Source organism: Peromyscus californicus, unplaced genomic scaffold, assembly GCF_007827085.1.
Source record: "Peromyscus californicus insignis strain IS unplaced genomic scaffold, ASM782708v3 Scaffold_4__1_contigs__length_199733344, whole genome shotgun sequence".
In the NCBI taxonomy this organism is placed as follows: domain Eukaryota; kingdom Metazoa; phylum Chordata; class Mammalia; order Rodentia; family Cricetidae; genus Peromyscus; species Peromyscus californicus.
In genome coordinates this window covers 13,244,665-13,260,876 of record NW_026294562.1, presented here as the reverse complement: position 1 = coordinate 13,260,876, position 16,212 = coordinate 13,244,665, and the positions used below count along the sequence as shown (strand labels likewise).

The 16,212-nt window shown below is 39.9% G+C and overlaps 1 protein-coding gene across 1 annotated transcript in view; it reads left to right on the top strand.

Moving 5' to 3' along the window:
• Positions 1 to 15,904, top strand: part of Sorcs3 (sortilin related VPS10 domain containing receptor 3) — a 645,896-nt gene extending 629,992 nt beyond the window's left edge. The window contains exons 23-27 of the mRNA XM_052760015.1: positions 3,650 to 3,781; positions 5,403 to 5,502; positions 6,396 to 6,501; positions 13,041 to 13,201; positions 13,988 to 15,904. Of these exons, the coding sequence (XP_052615975.1) occupies positions 3,650 to 3,781; positions 5,403 to 5,502; positions 6,396 to 6,501; positions 13,041 to 13,201; positions 13,988 to 14,052 (564 nt within the window). The 3' untranslated portion in view covers positions 14,053 to 15,904. The remainder of the gene's footprint in view (positions 1 to 3,649; positions 3,782 to 5,402; positions 5,503 to 6,395; positions 6,502 to 13,040; positions 13,202 to 13,987) is intronic.
• Positions 15,905 to 16,212: the final 308 nt, after the last annotated feature.

Sequence of the window (16,212 nt, the reverse complement as noted above, 5' to 3'; positions counted from 1 at the left end):
AGTTCACTAGGCTACCATTGGCCACACAGCTAAGAAGCAGAGCACCCCACCAGGGAAATACAGCTATAGATTTAAGACACAGTCCTGTTTGCTTTGGTAAAAATAAGAGTTGTGTTAATAAGTCTCAAAGATACATACTAGAATGTAATGATGAGTAAAGGAGTCACTTTAAGTAGACAAGTAAGTCTATGTGCAATGGTATAGTTCTGTGGTATAGAGGCATAGCCAACATCTCCAAAACGCATGGAGAAGTGTGTGACTCCCCTATCTTGGAGACTGCAAGGTTGTCCCAGACATGCAATTCAATAGACACTTCCAGAACTTTGTAATGGTTCTGGAGGGGATATTTGAACTGTATTTTAGAGGATATGTGTCAGTTAACAGGGAAGAGATTGTGCCTTTCAGACATAATGAACTGTACAAGCAAAGCCAATTCCTGCTGAAGTGCTCAGTATTTTGCAGAAATGACAAAGAGTTTGGTGTAGTCAACTTCTATCTGAGAGGAGAACAAAGTGGGCAACAATGGCCTAGAGTGATTCGGTCATAGTGTGAAGAACCAAAAGAGCTAAGTTGTAGGCATCAGAGACTTGAAGAGTGTGGTGTTTTCTTTAAGTAAGAAAATTCTGTCAATAGATATATATGCCAGGCACCTATTATGGTGGCAATGCAAAAGAAAGGCTGTTTGGGTAGGAAGGGCAGAGTGTGGGGATGATTTCAAACAAATACAGAGGTTGTGTAGACCAGGAACAATTAAATCATAAAGAGAAATGAGCCAAGGATTCATTAAGACGATGAATAATAAAAACACTAGGAACTTATTGGTGAGAGAGAAGGAGAATCTTTGTAATCCAAACAATAGATAGGAGGTGTCCTTGCTATTAACTACTTGAGGACTATGTAGGGGAAAATGTACTTGGGAAACAGTAATTGGTTTTGATCTTTTGGTGTGAGTTTGGAAGACATGAGAAATGACTGCAAAAACATGACTAGCTGGTAATGTGGATCTGAAGGTCAAGCAGAAGTTGAGGATGGAGCAGCAATGTCAGAGTTAATGCTATGGAGATACTGAGTGTTGTTTGAGAGGAAAGTGGGGGCAGGGAATCAAGATTGCTGATATGCTTCAAAGCAGAGGGGAAAAAAAACACAGGAAAAGATATGGAAAAGGAGCTGGCAGAAAGGAAGGGGAAAAAGTAAGTGGGGAGGACAGAGGGGAATTCTTGTAGTCAGTATTTCAAGGGAACTTCAGACTTTCTATAAAGGAATTATTCATAGAAGGAGATAAGAATAAGACAGCTTCTTTATTCTGTCTGGGCTACTGTAGAATGAGTGACTTATAAATGACAAAAATTTATCTCTTAAAATTCTATGTGCTATAAAGTTGAAGACTAAGGCATTGATAAGAGCATGATCCTTAAATGGCATTTTCTCATTTTGTGTTCACATGGTGGCAAGAGGGCAAAGTGGTTATCTACAACTAGTTTAATAAGAGTATTGATCTCATTCACAAGTGCCCTACCCTCATGACCTAATCACCTTCCCCAAGCCCTTCCTTCCAGGACCATCATGTTGGTAATGAGGCTTCAAACATAAACTGTAAAAGGGGCTAAAGTGCTCAGACCATAGTGTACATCCTTACCATGTCATCCAGGATGGGATTGTGTTTTACATACTTGTAGTTATTAAACACTTAAAATATTTTGAAGAAACCATTTGGAGACTGCGTGTCCATTGGTACCTAGGCCTTAAATCTTCAAGAAGTCAGTTACTTATTCACATGTCCATCCCTTTAGACAGGATTAAGTGTATGTAGATGCACAGCTTCAAAGTCACTCTATGACCCCTGACTAACCCTTCCTGAGATCAAACAAGGAGGATCACACCAGCCAAGGCACTGACAGGGTCACCTCTTGGCTCTGTTGGGTAATCTTCTGCACTTTTCACTCTTTCTTGGCCTCTGATACTTGCTACCTCTGGCTAATGAGGTGAAGGTCTTCCTGTTCTGTATACTAGAATGCTGCAACTTCCAGATATTTGGTGGTCATGCCTCCCAACAAGATACGGATACTTCTGGCAAACCACCTTGGGACTTGGAGACAATGCCTTTGTGGTTGGTAGATTCTTTTTTAGACTTGATTGCTGTTTCTGCCTTTCTTCCTGGATCTCTTTGGCTAATAGCAACCCTGAGAGTTAGCTCCAATCATTAAGCCTAGTTCTACATAGGAATCAGAGCTGAGAAAATAGGAAACAATCTACCCTTCTGCCTCTACTCAATTCAGCAAGCATTCGTTGGTTCATTGACTTTCTATCATGCCAAGAAACTTGGGAATAGTGAAGTATCCTCAAAGTTTTCCAGGAATGCCTGGGCAAGCACACAGTTAGAATCTGTCCGAAAAAGACTGCATCTGACAGATACAATTGTAGGCAGTGGTGGACATGATCAGTGTCCCTGACCTGTGCTGGCTATAGTGATTTGAACGTCCTGGAGGAGATCACTGTAGGTAGATGGTCACATGAGAGTCCTTTGAGTGAGGTGGTATTTCAGCTGAACCACATATCCTCTGTCCTTTTCATATTGAGAGAACAGGTCTTTTCTGAATCGAAGACCATCAATACACATAGGAAATAATAATCTACAGGAAAATTCAGTTCACTCTCACTCATTTTTTTTTCAGTCAGAAGTTTGCCTCTTTGAAGTTTTTAGTCACAGAATTCAATAAAATCACACAATAGAAACATTCACTCATAATCCCATCTTAACATTTAGCATCTTAATCTTACATACATTTCATTTTATAAACTTTTAATCAAAGAATTGTATGGAAATAAGATGAGAATTCCACCATCCTAAGCATTCATGTGACCTCACAGTGCTCAACATCACCTTCAACCTAGAATAATATTCTTCCATGTGATTATACCAGTAATTTCTTAATTTTTGAATGTTTAAGCTTTCTATTTATTTCTTATTCTAGTTAATATTATGTTTCTTCCTATATATGGTTTTTCAGACAGTTTGAATCATTTCTTTAGGACTAAACATGTTACAGCTGTGGGCTGAAGAATATGAATATTTTATAGCCTGAAATAGATTCTTTCAGAAAGCAAACTGATTATGGGTGTCAATTCTTTTTCATGTTGCCAGCCCCCGTGAGTGGCTCTCCTTCCACTGCAGCCACACCAATAATACTATTTTAATGTAAAACATTCCTACTTTAACTGGAGAAAACAAGGGCTCTTCTGCTGTTATTTTGAATTTACCACTTCCCCCATGTTCCTTTATAACTGCTTGCTCCTCATTTTGAGCCACTGAGTTAGGTCTCTCAATGAAAACAAACAAACAAACAAAAAGTAAACAATACAAGAAGAACTTTTATAAGTGCTCCCAGCAAATACCATGTCAGAAATCATTTGGAATATTCTCTGAGTTTCAGTAAAAGTGAGAATGAGAGCAGAGAGGGCAATGGTTTGTTCCCTGGCAGCTTGAAGGGGAGACAGAAGAGCAGTCTGGGTGTGTACGACCACCTGGGTCTGAAATACTATGTTTTTAAACCTCATACGGGCCTTATGGCCATGAATACTCTGCTCCTGGCTACTGACCTATGGAAGACTGGCACTTGAACCCTAACTCTTTGCTCTAAACATTTTGCAGGTGACCAGTGTCCCAGAAGACCAGATTCTTGTGGCTGTGTTCCCAGGTCTCCCCACTTCAGCAGAGCTTTTCATCCTTCCACCTAAGAACTTGACAGAAAGGAGGAAAGGTAATGAAGAGGATCTAGAACAAGTAAGTGGAAGAGTCTGCATTGGGACCCTGTCACCACACCAGACTCTGAGTTAATACACATTTCTCTCTCCTCAAAGAGCGAGAGCAGCTTACCCATCAGCCAGGGGCTCTTGCCCCAACATCCGGGGCCTTGAACAATTATCAACCCCATACAGAATAAACAAGGACCTTGTGCATGTTCCCCACCCCACATTGGCTTCTACTAGAAGGAGAGAGGAAGAGTGAAGAGACAGATAAAATACAGAGATAGTGGCAGTGACAGAGTATGCAGTGTTTTCCTATCTGTTTATGGGAATGAGGTCTTGTCTTTAAACTGCCTAGACCCTAATGATGCTGGTCACTTTAATATTTCTGGAGAAGAAATAAATTGCTTTTAGACACTTTTCTTTGGAGAGAGATGGATTGCCTTGTTTTGCTTTGATGAAAGGAGCAGTATTTCCAAAGTGGGTTATGATCGACAGTCATTGTTGAACACATGGTTCATGTGATCGGCACACAGATCTGGAAACAAATGGTCACTAGTCTGCAGGTTCTCCCCATCACTTCTGCTTACACTGGGATATTGCTGGCTGCATGTTGTGTCACCCTCTCCAATCATCTCATGATGCTAAGTCAGGAGAAGTGGAAATAAGAAGGAACAAACCTGCTGAAAGACTGTGTGATTTAAACACATTTGCTCCCATGTGGAGTAACCGTTGCACAGACTCCTTCTGCACCCTTCCAGTTCTCACCTGGCCTGGATGACACCCTTCCACGGTGCTCAGACAGAAAAATGGCTATTGTCCTTGTCTCTGGACTGAAGGAATTCTTGGCATCACAGAGGTGCATGTTGAAGTCATTTGAAAATAAATCCATCTTCTTGGTGCGCATATCACTTTTCTAAGCCTTCATTATTCTGAAATAGCAAGTAGCAAGCATGAACTATATTTGGGAGCTACACTATCCATCCATTTAGATAAACAGGTAATTACAGTGATGGATAGCAGCTGTGATATTGAGGTGTGTACAGCCAGATAAGACTTGGGGACAACAGCCTAAGTGAGTCTCAGCTTTCATGTGGGAATTAGAGAGTGATTAAATCAATGTTATGTGTTCGGAGACTTGCTGTAGAAAAAGTAAAGAGGAAAAATTATCCCATAAAAGGAGGCAGCCTCTTCTTTGATGTTTGCCTCCCATTGTCTGTGGAACAGAATATGCAGAGGATTTGGATGAGACTCTGCATGTGCTTTAATCCTTGCAGGTGCCTCTATACCCAGTGTGTTACCTGATCAGATTAAAGAACTAATGATGAGTTGACATTCTTTCATTGAACCCACAACAGGCCTCTGGTTATAAAGGCAGGGATAAAAGAGCTCTAAGCTAGAGGTTGAATGAAATACTATGTCTGTTAGAGCTCTCATTCATGGGGAGCTCTGGAAAGCTGCTCTTTCTTTTTTGATATACCTCTTTCTGTCTTTCCACTTCTGGGTTTCATGAAACTCTGCAGGATGTGAGCACCAAGTCGATAAAGATGTCCACATCTCATGAATGAACTTGGTTATTTTTTTTTTTGTCAGTTGACTCATAAGGGAGCACTGTCACTTGCCATGTCTGTCCATGAACCCTCTCTCTTGTTTTACAGATTGTAGAGACACTATTTAATGCATTAAACCAAAACTTGGTACAGTTTGAGCTGAAGCCAGGGGTCCAGGTCATTGTATATGTCACACAGCTGACATTAGGTGAGTGCTTTCTGGGAGTCAGGGGGTGTGAGGATGGATGAGCTATTATTTTGAGTAGAAAAGGGAAGGAATAATCTCTAAAACCTTTTCTATAGATAATGCAATACCTAAGCCTATATGTGTGATAAAGACTGACGGTGTCTTGGGAGCTACTGCAGGAAGACTTTCTTACAAGTGGCTTTATCATTGAATCCTGCATAATATTTGGAGAAAATGTCCTATTTCTTTTACTTTGACTTTATATGTGAGGGGGTTGGGCTATATGGATGGTACTTGGGCTCTTCAAAAGTCTTTGATTCTCTGAGTCTTTGTTAGAGATCAGCTGAGAAAACTTTAAGATCCCATTCCATTTATAGTACATGAGTCCATGTGGGAAGAGAGACCCATTAGCTGTCTCTAGGTGCCTTACAAAAGGAATAGAAATGGCATGTCCCATTGGGTATTGGTGTGTAGATGCTGAGAGTCTGTTTGCTGGGTGGGTCTTTCTGAACTCAGAATTTATGGTAAAGAGCTTCTAAAGCTCATCACCTAGGGTACTTGTGCCAGCAAAGCCTGGTAGAGGGTTTAAGATCGTGTTTGTGGTTAACCCAAAGTTGCCAGTGTGCTGCCATATTGTTAAGAAGACTAAGGAGACAGAGAATTCAAACTCTTTACACCCTCAGCTAGTCACATGTACTCCATATATACCCTAACCAGCTAGTGTTCCCAGACACAATAAAGGAGCTTAAGTTTCCATGAAAGTTTAGAAGAACTCTTCTCATTATAGAAGCAAACAGGTAGCCTACAGGCATCTGAAGACTGGGAATCAGGGTGGAGACAGTCAGCCTCCATTCTGCACTGTCTCCACCCTCAGCACCAATCTCATGGTGAGAATATCTCTTCTTTCCTCCTAGCTCCACTGGTGGACTCCAGCGCTGGGCACAGCAGCTCTGCCATGCTTATGCTCTTGTCAGTGGTGTTTGTCGGCTTGGCTGTGTTTCTGATCTACAAGTTTAAAAGGTAAGTGCTGTTGTCTGTCAGTCAGATTGTGTCTCCAGGCAAGGTTCATTGCAATTGACTCTTCTTATGACCGATGGTCCTCAATTCATATCTACAATGTGATCTTCAGTTTTCTTGCTGCTCTCTTTAGTGCTGGAGAAGAATCAGGAGTGACTGAGAATCAGGGAATGAATGTGTATGAGAATTAGACCTATATTCATCTTGTAGGTTTGACGGATTAAGAAAATAAGGATTAGCTTTGAAATCTATTTATTTTCCTTAATAGATGTGTGAGACGATTTTCAAATCTCACCCATATTTCTGAAGTAAGTTCTCATATATTTCAGAAGTGTTTTCATACAGACCAACAGCCATGCAGGGTAGTTAAAAAAACCTTCATTTTCAATGAACACACACATACACTCATCTATATGTTTATGTATGTGTCTTTATCTCATATTGTCACTCTCCAGTATCTCTTTTTTAACCTGCATGCTAGGTGATGAACATATAGCTCAATGTGTAAAGTATTTACCTAGAATACTCAAGGCCCTGGGTTTTATCCCGACTACCATATAAACCAGATATAATGGTACATGATTGTAATCCCAGCACTTGAAAGATGGAGCCAGGAGGATCAGAAGTTCAAGATCATCTTCAGCTACACAGTAAGTTTGAGGCCACCTGGGCTACATGAGACTATGATTCAATTTTTTAAAAAATAAAGACTAAAATGTTATATACATATTGCTCCCATTTCATTCTTTTTCTGTTTCTAAAAAAAAAAAACTGGCAAAAGAAAACCCCACATGTATTGAGAAATTATTTTTGAAGGCCCCAGGAAGGGTGACATAACAGGATATTAACAAAAAGAATGAAGTCGAAGTGAACAGTTATGCACTAGTATTGGTGGAAGTGCTAAGGCAACTCTGTGTAGTTAAAAGGGAGGCTTATATTGTGGGGTAACTTACAAGTAAAGTGATAGGTTACAGGGTCCCAGAAAGGTGTAGTACATTCCAGCGGTGTTCTCTGGAGAACTCTGCTAGGTCTACCTCCAGTGTCCAGGATCCAGGAGCCAAGAGAGATGGCACATCTGGATCTCGGGTCTTAAGGGCCCCTCTCTTGGCCCTGCCTCATAGGCGTGACAGTTACTAGAAGCCTCCAGGTCAAAGCTGGAACAGCTACCCACTACACACTAGTATTAATTATGTAAACCTCCCAAGAGGTTTACTGGCTTGGAATATAAACTCTGAAGTCACATGAACTCAGTTACACTTCTGGCATTTATACTCTTGGACAACTGTATTTACATCTCCAAGCCTTCATTTCCTTATTTGTAAGATGTGGAAAACATTAATATCTTATGGTTTTGCTGTGTGAATTAAATATTAGCAGCTGTAAGTTCCATATACTAGGCAGTCAAGAAAAATTGATAATACTGAGTATTATCAATAACAAAGAATCAGAGGCTGTGTGTTCCAGTGATGCATGTGGGCCATGAATTGACATGTAATGTAATAGGCTCTCAAAAATTATGATAAAGAGTCATACTTATTGGGAAGCCTGGGTAAAATGAAAATAACATTATTAATTGTGTGAGTTTTTAAAGCATACCTTGGTCTGGGAGTGTTCCTGGGATAATCTTTGTGGATTGTAGAGGAGGTGAGTGGTAGGTGGTTTTACTCTTCTCGCCCCACTTTTCTCTTCTCTAGTGGATATTTCACTTGATTAAAAATGTCTGTTTTGCTTAATATAAAACTCATTGTTAGCCACAAGGGTAAGAATCTCTCAACTCTTTCTTATGCTCACTGGAAGAACAGACTGGTATTACTTCTCTAGTAGACTTACAAATCTGAATGGGAATTCATGTGTTTTGGGGTCAAGGTGGGTCAATCCATCTGCTCCTGCTTTGAATAGAGGAAAAACCCTTTGGGTATAATTAAAGGGAAAACGTCTTAATAAGAAAAGATAACACCATTTCGTGGATGTGCTGTCATTATATACAAACAGAATATCAGTCATCCAAGTATTTGTTTGTGAGAATTTCTGGGTTGTAAGAAATGTAGATTGGAGGGTGGGGATGAATATCAACTGAGTAAAATCTATCCTGTCTTGTTCTAGCATTCCATTCCATGGCAGATGAGGATGGGAGCCAATAGAAATCCTGCAAGAAGCAATTTTGTTCATCACATGTAGCATGAATCTTAACAGTTCTTATTAATAAGATCAAACCCGAGGCCAGTTATTGGGGTCAATGCTGGTAGATCAGAGAGACAGAACAAGCCACAGCTATCTCACCTTGCCAATTCCTCAGCTGGTCCTGTTTCCTCAGACTGGAAGCTTCTGTGTCTTCATCCCAATAGCTCTCAGCTGAACTGCTGCTAGAAAGCCTGAAAGCTTAACCAGCCAAATGCTTAACCAGGCAAATGCTTCTAGTTTCTGGTCCTCACGCCTTATAAACCGTTCTGCTTTCTGCCACCACTCCCTGGGATTAAAGGCTGCTTTCTGGGATTAAAGGCGTGAGTCACCATGCCTGGCTGTTTCCAATGCGGCCTTGAACTCACAGAGATCCAGAGGGATTTCTGTCTCTGGAATGCTAGGATTAAAGGTGTGAGTGCCACCATTTTCTAGCCTTTGTATCTAGTGGCTGTCTGTTCTCTGACCCCAGATAAATTTATTAGGGTTCACAATATTTTGGGGAACACAATACCACCACAATCACACATCTTCAAACTAATGCAAGATATCTTGTAACTTAGAACTTTTCTCTTGATGTTTAAAGGAGACTAAACTCCCTAGACAGTCAACTTCTTTACGTAGACAACTCTAACTTTGTTGACTTTCATACCTGAATCCACTTAGATAATGCTATCTCAGAATCACTCTTCTTTGTAGTTCTCAATTATCAGCCAGCACTTTCTTTGTCTGACAGTGGATTAGTGCCAGTCAAACTGGATAAACAGCATTAAGCCAAAAGTTAACCTTTACTTTCCTAGCCCACGTTCCTGTTCTGTGTTTTCCTCTCAATGCTCCAGGCCTTTGGTTGATACTTGGCTGAATTTTCTTTTATTTCCTGGGCCTTTTCTTTTCTTCCTGTCTTGTAGAATCCCAGTGGTGGCTGTGCAGGGCATGCCAGCTAGCAAACAAGTAAAGGTCAGACAGCCTCCTGGATCTCACACTCCTCTCTGCCTTGTTCATTACCATCCAATAGCATTTCTATAATAATGAGAATGCATCATAATCTGCACTGATATGGTAACTCGGCTTTTAATGTTGACTTTAATCAAAATACATGTAGTTACACCTGGCTACCTCACATTGATGAATGGCTCAGACAAGGTAATGGGAACAGTTGTACTTTTATTTCTAGACTATTTACTATGCCATATATACAAGCAAAATTTTCTCTTGATGTAACTACCAGCACAAACTAATTTAAATGTTCATTCATCCAACAAGTACATATTGAGTTCCTACTATGTTCTCTGCACTTAGAATCACCTAACAAGGTTAGTTAAGAAAAGCAGAGGGAAGCAAGATCCCCAAACATCCTTCAAGTAAATATCACCCCACCCCTTACATTGCATCTGCTTCATAGATAGTGAGTGTTGTTTCCAGACGTCCGCCTTACAATATAATTAAAAATACTTGTAAAGTGATTTTACTTTCCGAAAAATCGCCAACAAGACCTCTTTCTATCACTGTGTTTTTCCGGGTTTTTCAAGAAAATGTTTGAGCCCTTACATTACTTCCTACCTTTTTTTTTTTTTTCCTCAATAGGACTTTCATTATAGTTCAAAGTCTGCTTTCTCCATAACTGGAGCAAATGAATATAAACTGTACCTTATTTTGTTTGGTTGCTTGCTTTTTAGGATTCTTGTGCTCCTCCATCTTATTCCTCTTATTTAAACCTGTATGGATATATGGATCAAGAAACATCCCTTGATCTTTTTATGGAAACACAGAGCTCAGACTTGACTGACATCTTCTAAAATTCTACAAGTGGATGTGCTAAGCAATGAAAAGCAACTTGACAGCTTTTTATAATGTTACAAATTGTGATGTCAAAGTCAGTCCCTTCCAGTTATCTATTGAAGATGAAAACATGTTTACTTACAGGGATTGAAATAAAGTGAACAGTCATTGTAAGACCTAATGAGTACAAACACTTACAGGTGTCTTTAGCTACGCAGGAAGGGTAGATGACAAATTGTATGATCAGGAATGGCTTTACTGCCCCCAGACCTAGTGAATATTAATATTACAGTTGAACTTAACATTCATAAGCAATTGTAGTTTTCTAATTAGAAGTAATTTAATTCATTAGACTATATCTGTTTTTACCTAAAAATAAAAGTAAGAGCCAATCCAGTCTGTCTGTCTGTCTGTCTGTCTGTCTATCTACCTACCTACCTACGTACCTATCTATCTATCTAATCTATCTATCTATCTATCTATCTATCTATCTATCTATCTATCTATCTATCTATCTATCTCTGTCTATCTATCTGTCTGTGTGTCTGTCTGTCTATATTTTTCTCTAGATTTTCTTTTTTGTCTTTATTCCAGACTTGCCTTAAACACATTATATAGCTGAGGATGACCTTAAATTTATCCTTATGTACCTATCTCCTAAGTGCATGTACCCCATGGCCAGTTTGAGGGATGCTGGGGATTGAACCCATAGCTCAATGCATGCTATACAAGCACTTCTTTCAACTGAGTTGATACTACAACACCAGAATTTTCAATTCTGTACATTCATGGAGTATGTAGGTTTTTGCCTCCCAGATCATGCATATTTAAGGTATCAGAAATTAGGTCACATTGGTGTGGACAAGTGGGAAAGGAAACACAAGGACACAGCCTTTTGGAAAGAAAACAAAGACATGAAGATTGAGCATAGAGGAAAGATAGAGACAAGTGTGTGTTTAAAACCTATTTTCAGAATTTTCTTTGAGAGGTATCCTGGAAATCTTCATTAAATATTACCACTTTCGGCCTTATTTGGGGTTGGAATAGAATGCAGAAGATACAAGCATAAAAGTTTTACTGACTGAAACTAGGACAAGAGAGAGATGAACCTTTAGGAATGCATGGAACACTGGTGTGAAGTAGGCGTTAGAAGACATTTATTGGCCTCTGTCATTTTAGAATTTAGTTCAACATCCCCACCATCCAATGAGGTAAGAAAAATATCCTCTGGATATGATGTGCCAACATAAAAGTGCAGCCTTTTTATTGAAAACAAGTCTAGCAAAATGCATAGAGCACGAGTTTTGGATATTATATTTATCCATTCAACAAACACCTAATTAATACAGCTGTGTGTTAACTGTATAGCTGTGAACATAGGTCACCTAGACCTTGCCCATATAAACCTTATAGTATAATGAGAATGACAGAACAAGTCAATAAACATCAGCTACTATATCAACCAAAGCCCATACCTTACTAATTTTTGTAGGCCCTGTTTTACAATTATACGTTAAACCAGGAGAGATTAGGAATCAAAGGAGCCTTCAGAAGTAACATATGAGCCAAATTATGAAAGACAGGGATGAAACATCACCATGAGAAACATAGATGTCTTATACAGATAGAGAGAACAGTTGGTTCAAGGTCAAGTCCCCATGGGGAAGAGTCTTTTGTATAGATTCTTACAATTCAATGTTCAGATTAATAGGCACTCAGCGGCACTGATATCAGCCACTCCTGAGAACTTGGCAAAATGAAGATTCCCAAATCCATCCAGTTTGGATCTATGAGTCACAAGTCACATTGTACTGAAGACCATGGTTGAAAGCTGTCCACATAACTGTATGGGGAACTCTAGATTTTAGGCATGGGGAGGAGCCTGCTGAGACTGGAAGAGAGACAGGCAGGATATCATGCCAGCAGGGGCAGAGAAGAAGTCAGTCTCAGTAAAATTTCAATCTGAACTTTCTTCCAACCCTAACTTCCAAACCTCATGCCTACAAACCTACTCTTTTTATGTCTTTCGGGGAAGTTATTTAGCTTCTCTTAATCCTTTCCTTAACATACTCTCAATCCTAAAATGAAGCTACTGTTATTCCCATTAAACAGAGAAGGAAACTATCAAAATATTTTATATGTTTGACCCAGGTGTGTCACTCTAAAAAGTATAACAATGACTATGAGTCTGATATTTTGAACTGTTCATAAAATAAGGCAATAGGAATCAATTACATACATGTCAACCTAGTAAAAGATGCTAGTTGAATCTCATAAGACTCAAAGTCCAGCTACTTTGCAAATGTAATAACAAATAAATATCTTCAGGCTTTACTGAGTAACTGATCAACACCATTACCCCTTTAGAGGAAGTAGGTTCCTCTGTGGGTTCAATCTCATCTGGGCATCTTGGTTTTGGCTAGTCTTGCATCCTTGGATTCAGTGTCTCTGTGTGGCCAGGCATTTTCTCTGACACTGGCTGTTCCTGCTAATGACATTTCCTCTACCTACCCTCCAGCACTTCTTATTGCTTACTTCAGGCATGCCATTTTATCTCACTTTGATTTTGTTTATACCTCATGTAGGAAAATCCCCTGGATCAACATCTATGCCCAAGTCCAACATGACAAGGAGCAGGAGATGATTGGGTCAGTGAGCCAAAGTGAAAACGCCCCGAAAATCACACTCAGTGATTTCACCGAGCCTGAGGAGCTGCTGGACAAAGAGCTAGACACACGGGTCATAGGTACGTGTGCCTGTGCTACCACACTCAGAGTCCTGTGTCCTCCAGATGTTCTGTCATTAGCTGGCATTATATGTGCCACCAGATAGTCCTGGACTACAAGGATGGGGGAAGCACTGGTTATGGTGACATAATCTTGGTTGATAATTCATTTGCCATCTCTAGCCACATGAAATTGACAGACTATATACATTTTTTTCCACTAGAATTCAATAAAGATTGGAAATACGGGTGTCCCAGTGGAGGATGAGGTCCATTAATATTGGACTTTTTTTTCCTTTTAAACCTATAAATCCAAAGACATAGAAGTCCTTAATAATACTTACATGAATGCAGAATGAGGTATGGACTACCTTTTAGTTGGGCAATCTGCAAACCTTGTGAGTGCTCAGTATTACACATTCCTTAACTGTAAAATGGGAATAATAGTACCAAGATTCTGTCTATTTGTCATATATTGTCTGGAAATCTGTTCTGAAATTGTCCCCCTTGTTAAATGATGCTGTGAATTACTATAGTGTCTGCTCCATAGTGTCTGCTACATGCTAGCTATTGCTCTAATGAACACTATAGTGTAAGATAACTGTCACCCTATTGGTCCTACCTATATTCTATTATAGGAGGAGGATGAGAAGCTTGTGACCTGGTAGGAATATCCAGATGCTGTACCTAGTTAAAATGTATTACAATCTGTTCCAGGCAGTTTGGTATTTGGCAGTGAATGAAGCAAAGATTCAACAGCTTGTGGAACTTACTCTGTTTCCTCTCTGTGTCTTTTCTCTCATGCAGGAGGCATTGCTACCATTGCAAACAGCGAGAGCACAAAGGAGATCCCCAACTGTACTAGTGTTTAACCAAGAAGTCTTGTGGTCAACCACCTTCCTGACTTTTTATTTTTGATGACTATTATTACTATTATTATGGAAAAATGAAAATGTCTTTTTTACCTTTTGTTTACCAAGGGTCCCTTCATAAATAACAGACAGATGCTGAGCTTTGGGAGGAAACAAAAGCATCCCTAGTTGGTCACAATGGGATGAGGGAATACATGGTTATATCTGTGTTAAGGATGCATCTTCCCATAGGCTCTTTGCTTTACTCTCCTGTTGGCAGAGCAAAGACCTTCTTGTGTCCTTCTGTCTTTTTTTGAGTTGAGTTTCTGTTAATTTCTATCTCTCCTACCCCTGACACCCTCCACACCACATACACACACACACACACACACAACACATCCCATCCCCTGGTTCAATTGCAGGATGTAGGTTGAGTGGGGAGTGGACGTAGCTGCCAAAGGCACGCACACCTTTCCGAAAGAGGCCCTGCCTCGTGCATGTCAATACTGAGGCTACAGATGGCGTATTGTATATAACTACAATGTAAATAGCTTTTTATTTCCTAAGAAATAATTTAATGTTTAGTAAAAAAGAAAACAGAAAAAAAAGAAAGATGTGTGCGTTGGCTTATGCACTCACCTTCAGAGCTGACCACCCCCGAGCCTGCTTGATGTGTTGGATTCTGGATGCTCTCCAGCTGTCTGTCACACTCAACTCTTACGTCTCTGTCCACACCATAGCTGGTTTCTGCTTATGTATATAAAGGGGGCGGGGTGGGCTTCTTTGGGGCAATTGACAAAGGAAAGACTTCATTGGCATCTGAGAACATGGGGGTTGTTTTTCTTCCTAAGATAACATGGAAGAAGTCACAAGGCCTAGTAGAGTCTTCAAACTGAAAGCCAGTTGGGGAGATAAGACTTTTTGTGAAAAAGAGAACAAAAATGATGCTATTTATCAGCTTGAGAGAGCAGTACTCTCTAAAGAGGCCAAAACGTATCTAAGGGTCCTGGCGTTTCTGTTTTCTAATTGGATTCCATGAATATGTGCATTGCTCATGGTGAGTTCCAAGCAGTTCAGAGCTCAAAACAGTCCTTGGGCACGATGTTAGGTCCAGTGAGCATCAACTGGCTGAGAAGAGTCAGAGGGGAGACTGGAGGTGCCGTTTGTGGAATCCCAAGTCTGTGCAAACAAACCCTGCAGGCCAATTAGAGGCCTAGCCTTTAATGATATTAGTCAGAAATGATTTTAGCAAAGCTGTGCTATTTGCTTGTCAGATGTTACACAACTTCCTTAAAGTCGGATGTCTGCCTCCAGTTCCCTTAAGGTAGTTCTCGCCTCTGGGGTGAATGGCTTTCAAAGCCCTTATTCACTTTCCTAGCACCTCAGCCCCTCCACATGTTTAACATGCCAATTCTTTTCAGTAGGACCACTTCACACCATGCTGTAAGCGTTGTTTTTGTTTCCAGGCTCTGTCTGAGCACACTCATTTTAAAGAATGATATACTGTATATATATATATATATATGGAAGGAAAGGCCACATTTTGTACCTATTAACCTTCACAGGATGCTGTTCATGTTCCTCTTTGTGAGACACAGGGAGAATGTGATAGAGAAATCTAGCTGGATACAGCATAGGTCAGAGTTAGAAATGTTTCTAAAGATCCTTTTCATTTCAAGGGTTAAATGGGGCATACAATTGCAATATGTGTACTAAACACTGGAATACAGTGCATGAGTCATATCTATATATATACAGTATATGTACATATACTGTTCTTGGTTTTATTGTTCCATTTGAATATTTCTACTGTAAAAAAAGACAGTGGTTTTGAAATTGTTGAAAATAAATGTATTTTTGTACATCAAAGCTACATACTTGGCTGAGAAGTCTCTCTTTTAGTGATTTTCTTTTTTACCTACTAGATCCATCAGACATTGCTGCAATACTGTCATGTGGCCACCTCCCGCGCAGATATGGAAAGGCTTTTTGTGACAAATATGTATCATTGGTTTATGTGTCTTTGGGTAGATTGTGGTTCGGTGATCTGAAAGGGCCTACTGACTCTGTTAGACTTCTCTGGATGAAGGCTTTGGGCACTTTGAGTCTGCTCTGCAAGAGAATTGCAGAAGTCCACAGGAGACACACTTGAAACATGATGTGCCTGTTTACCCTTTTTGT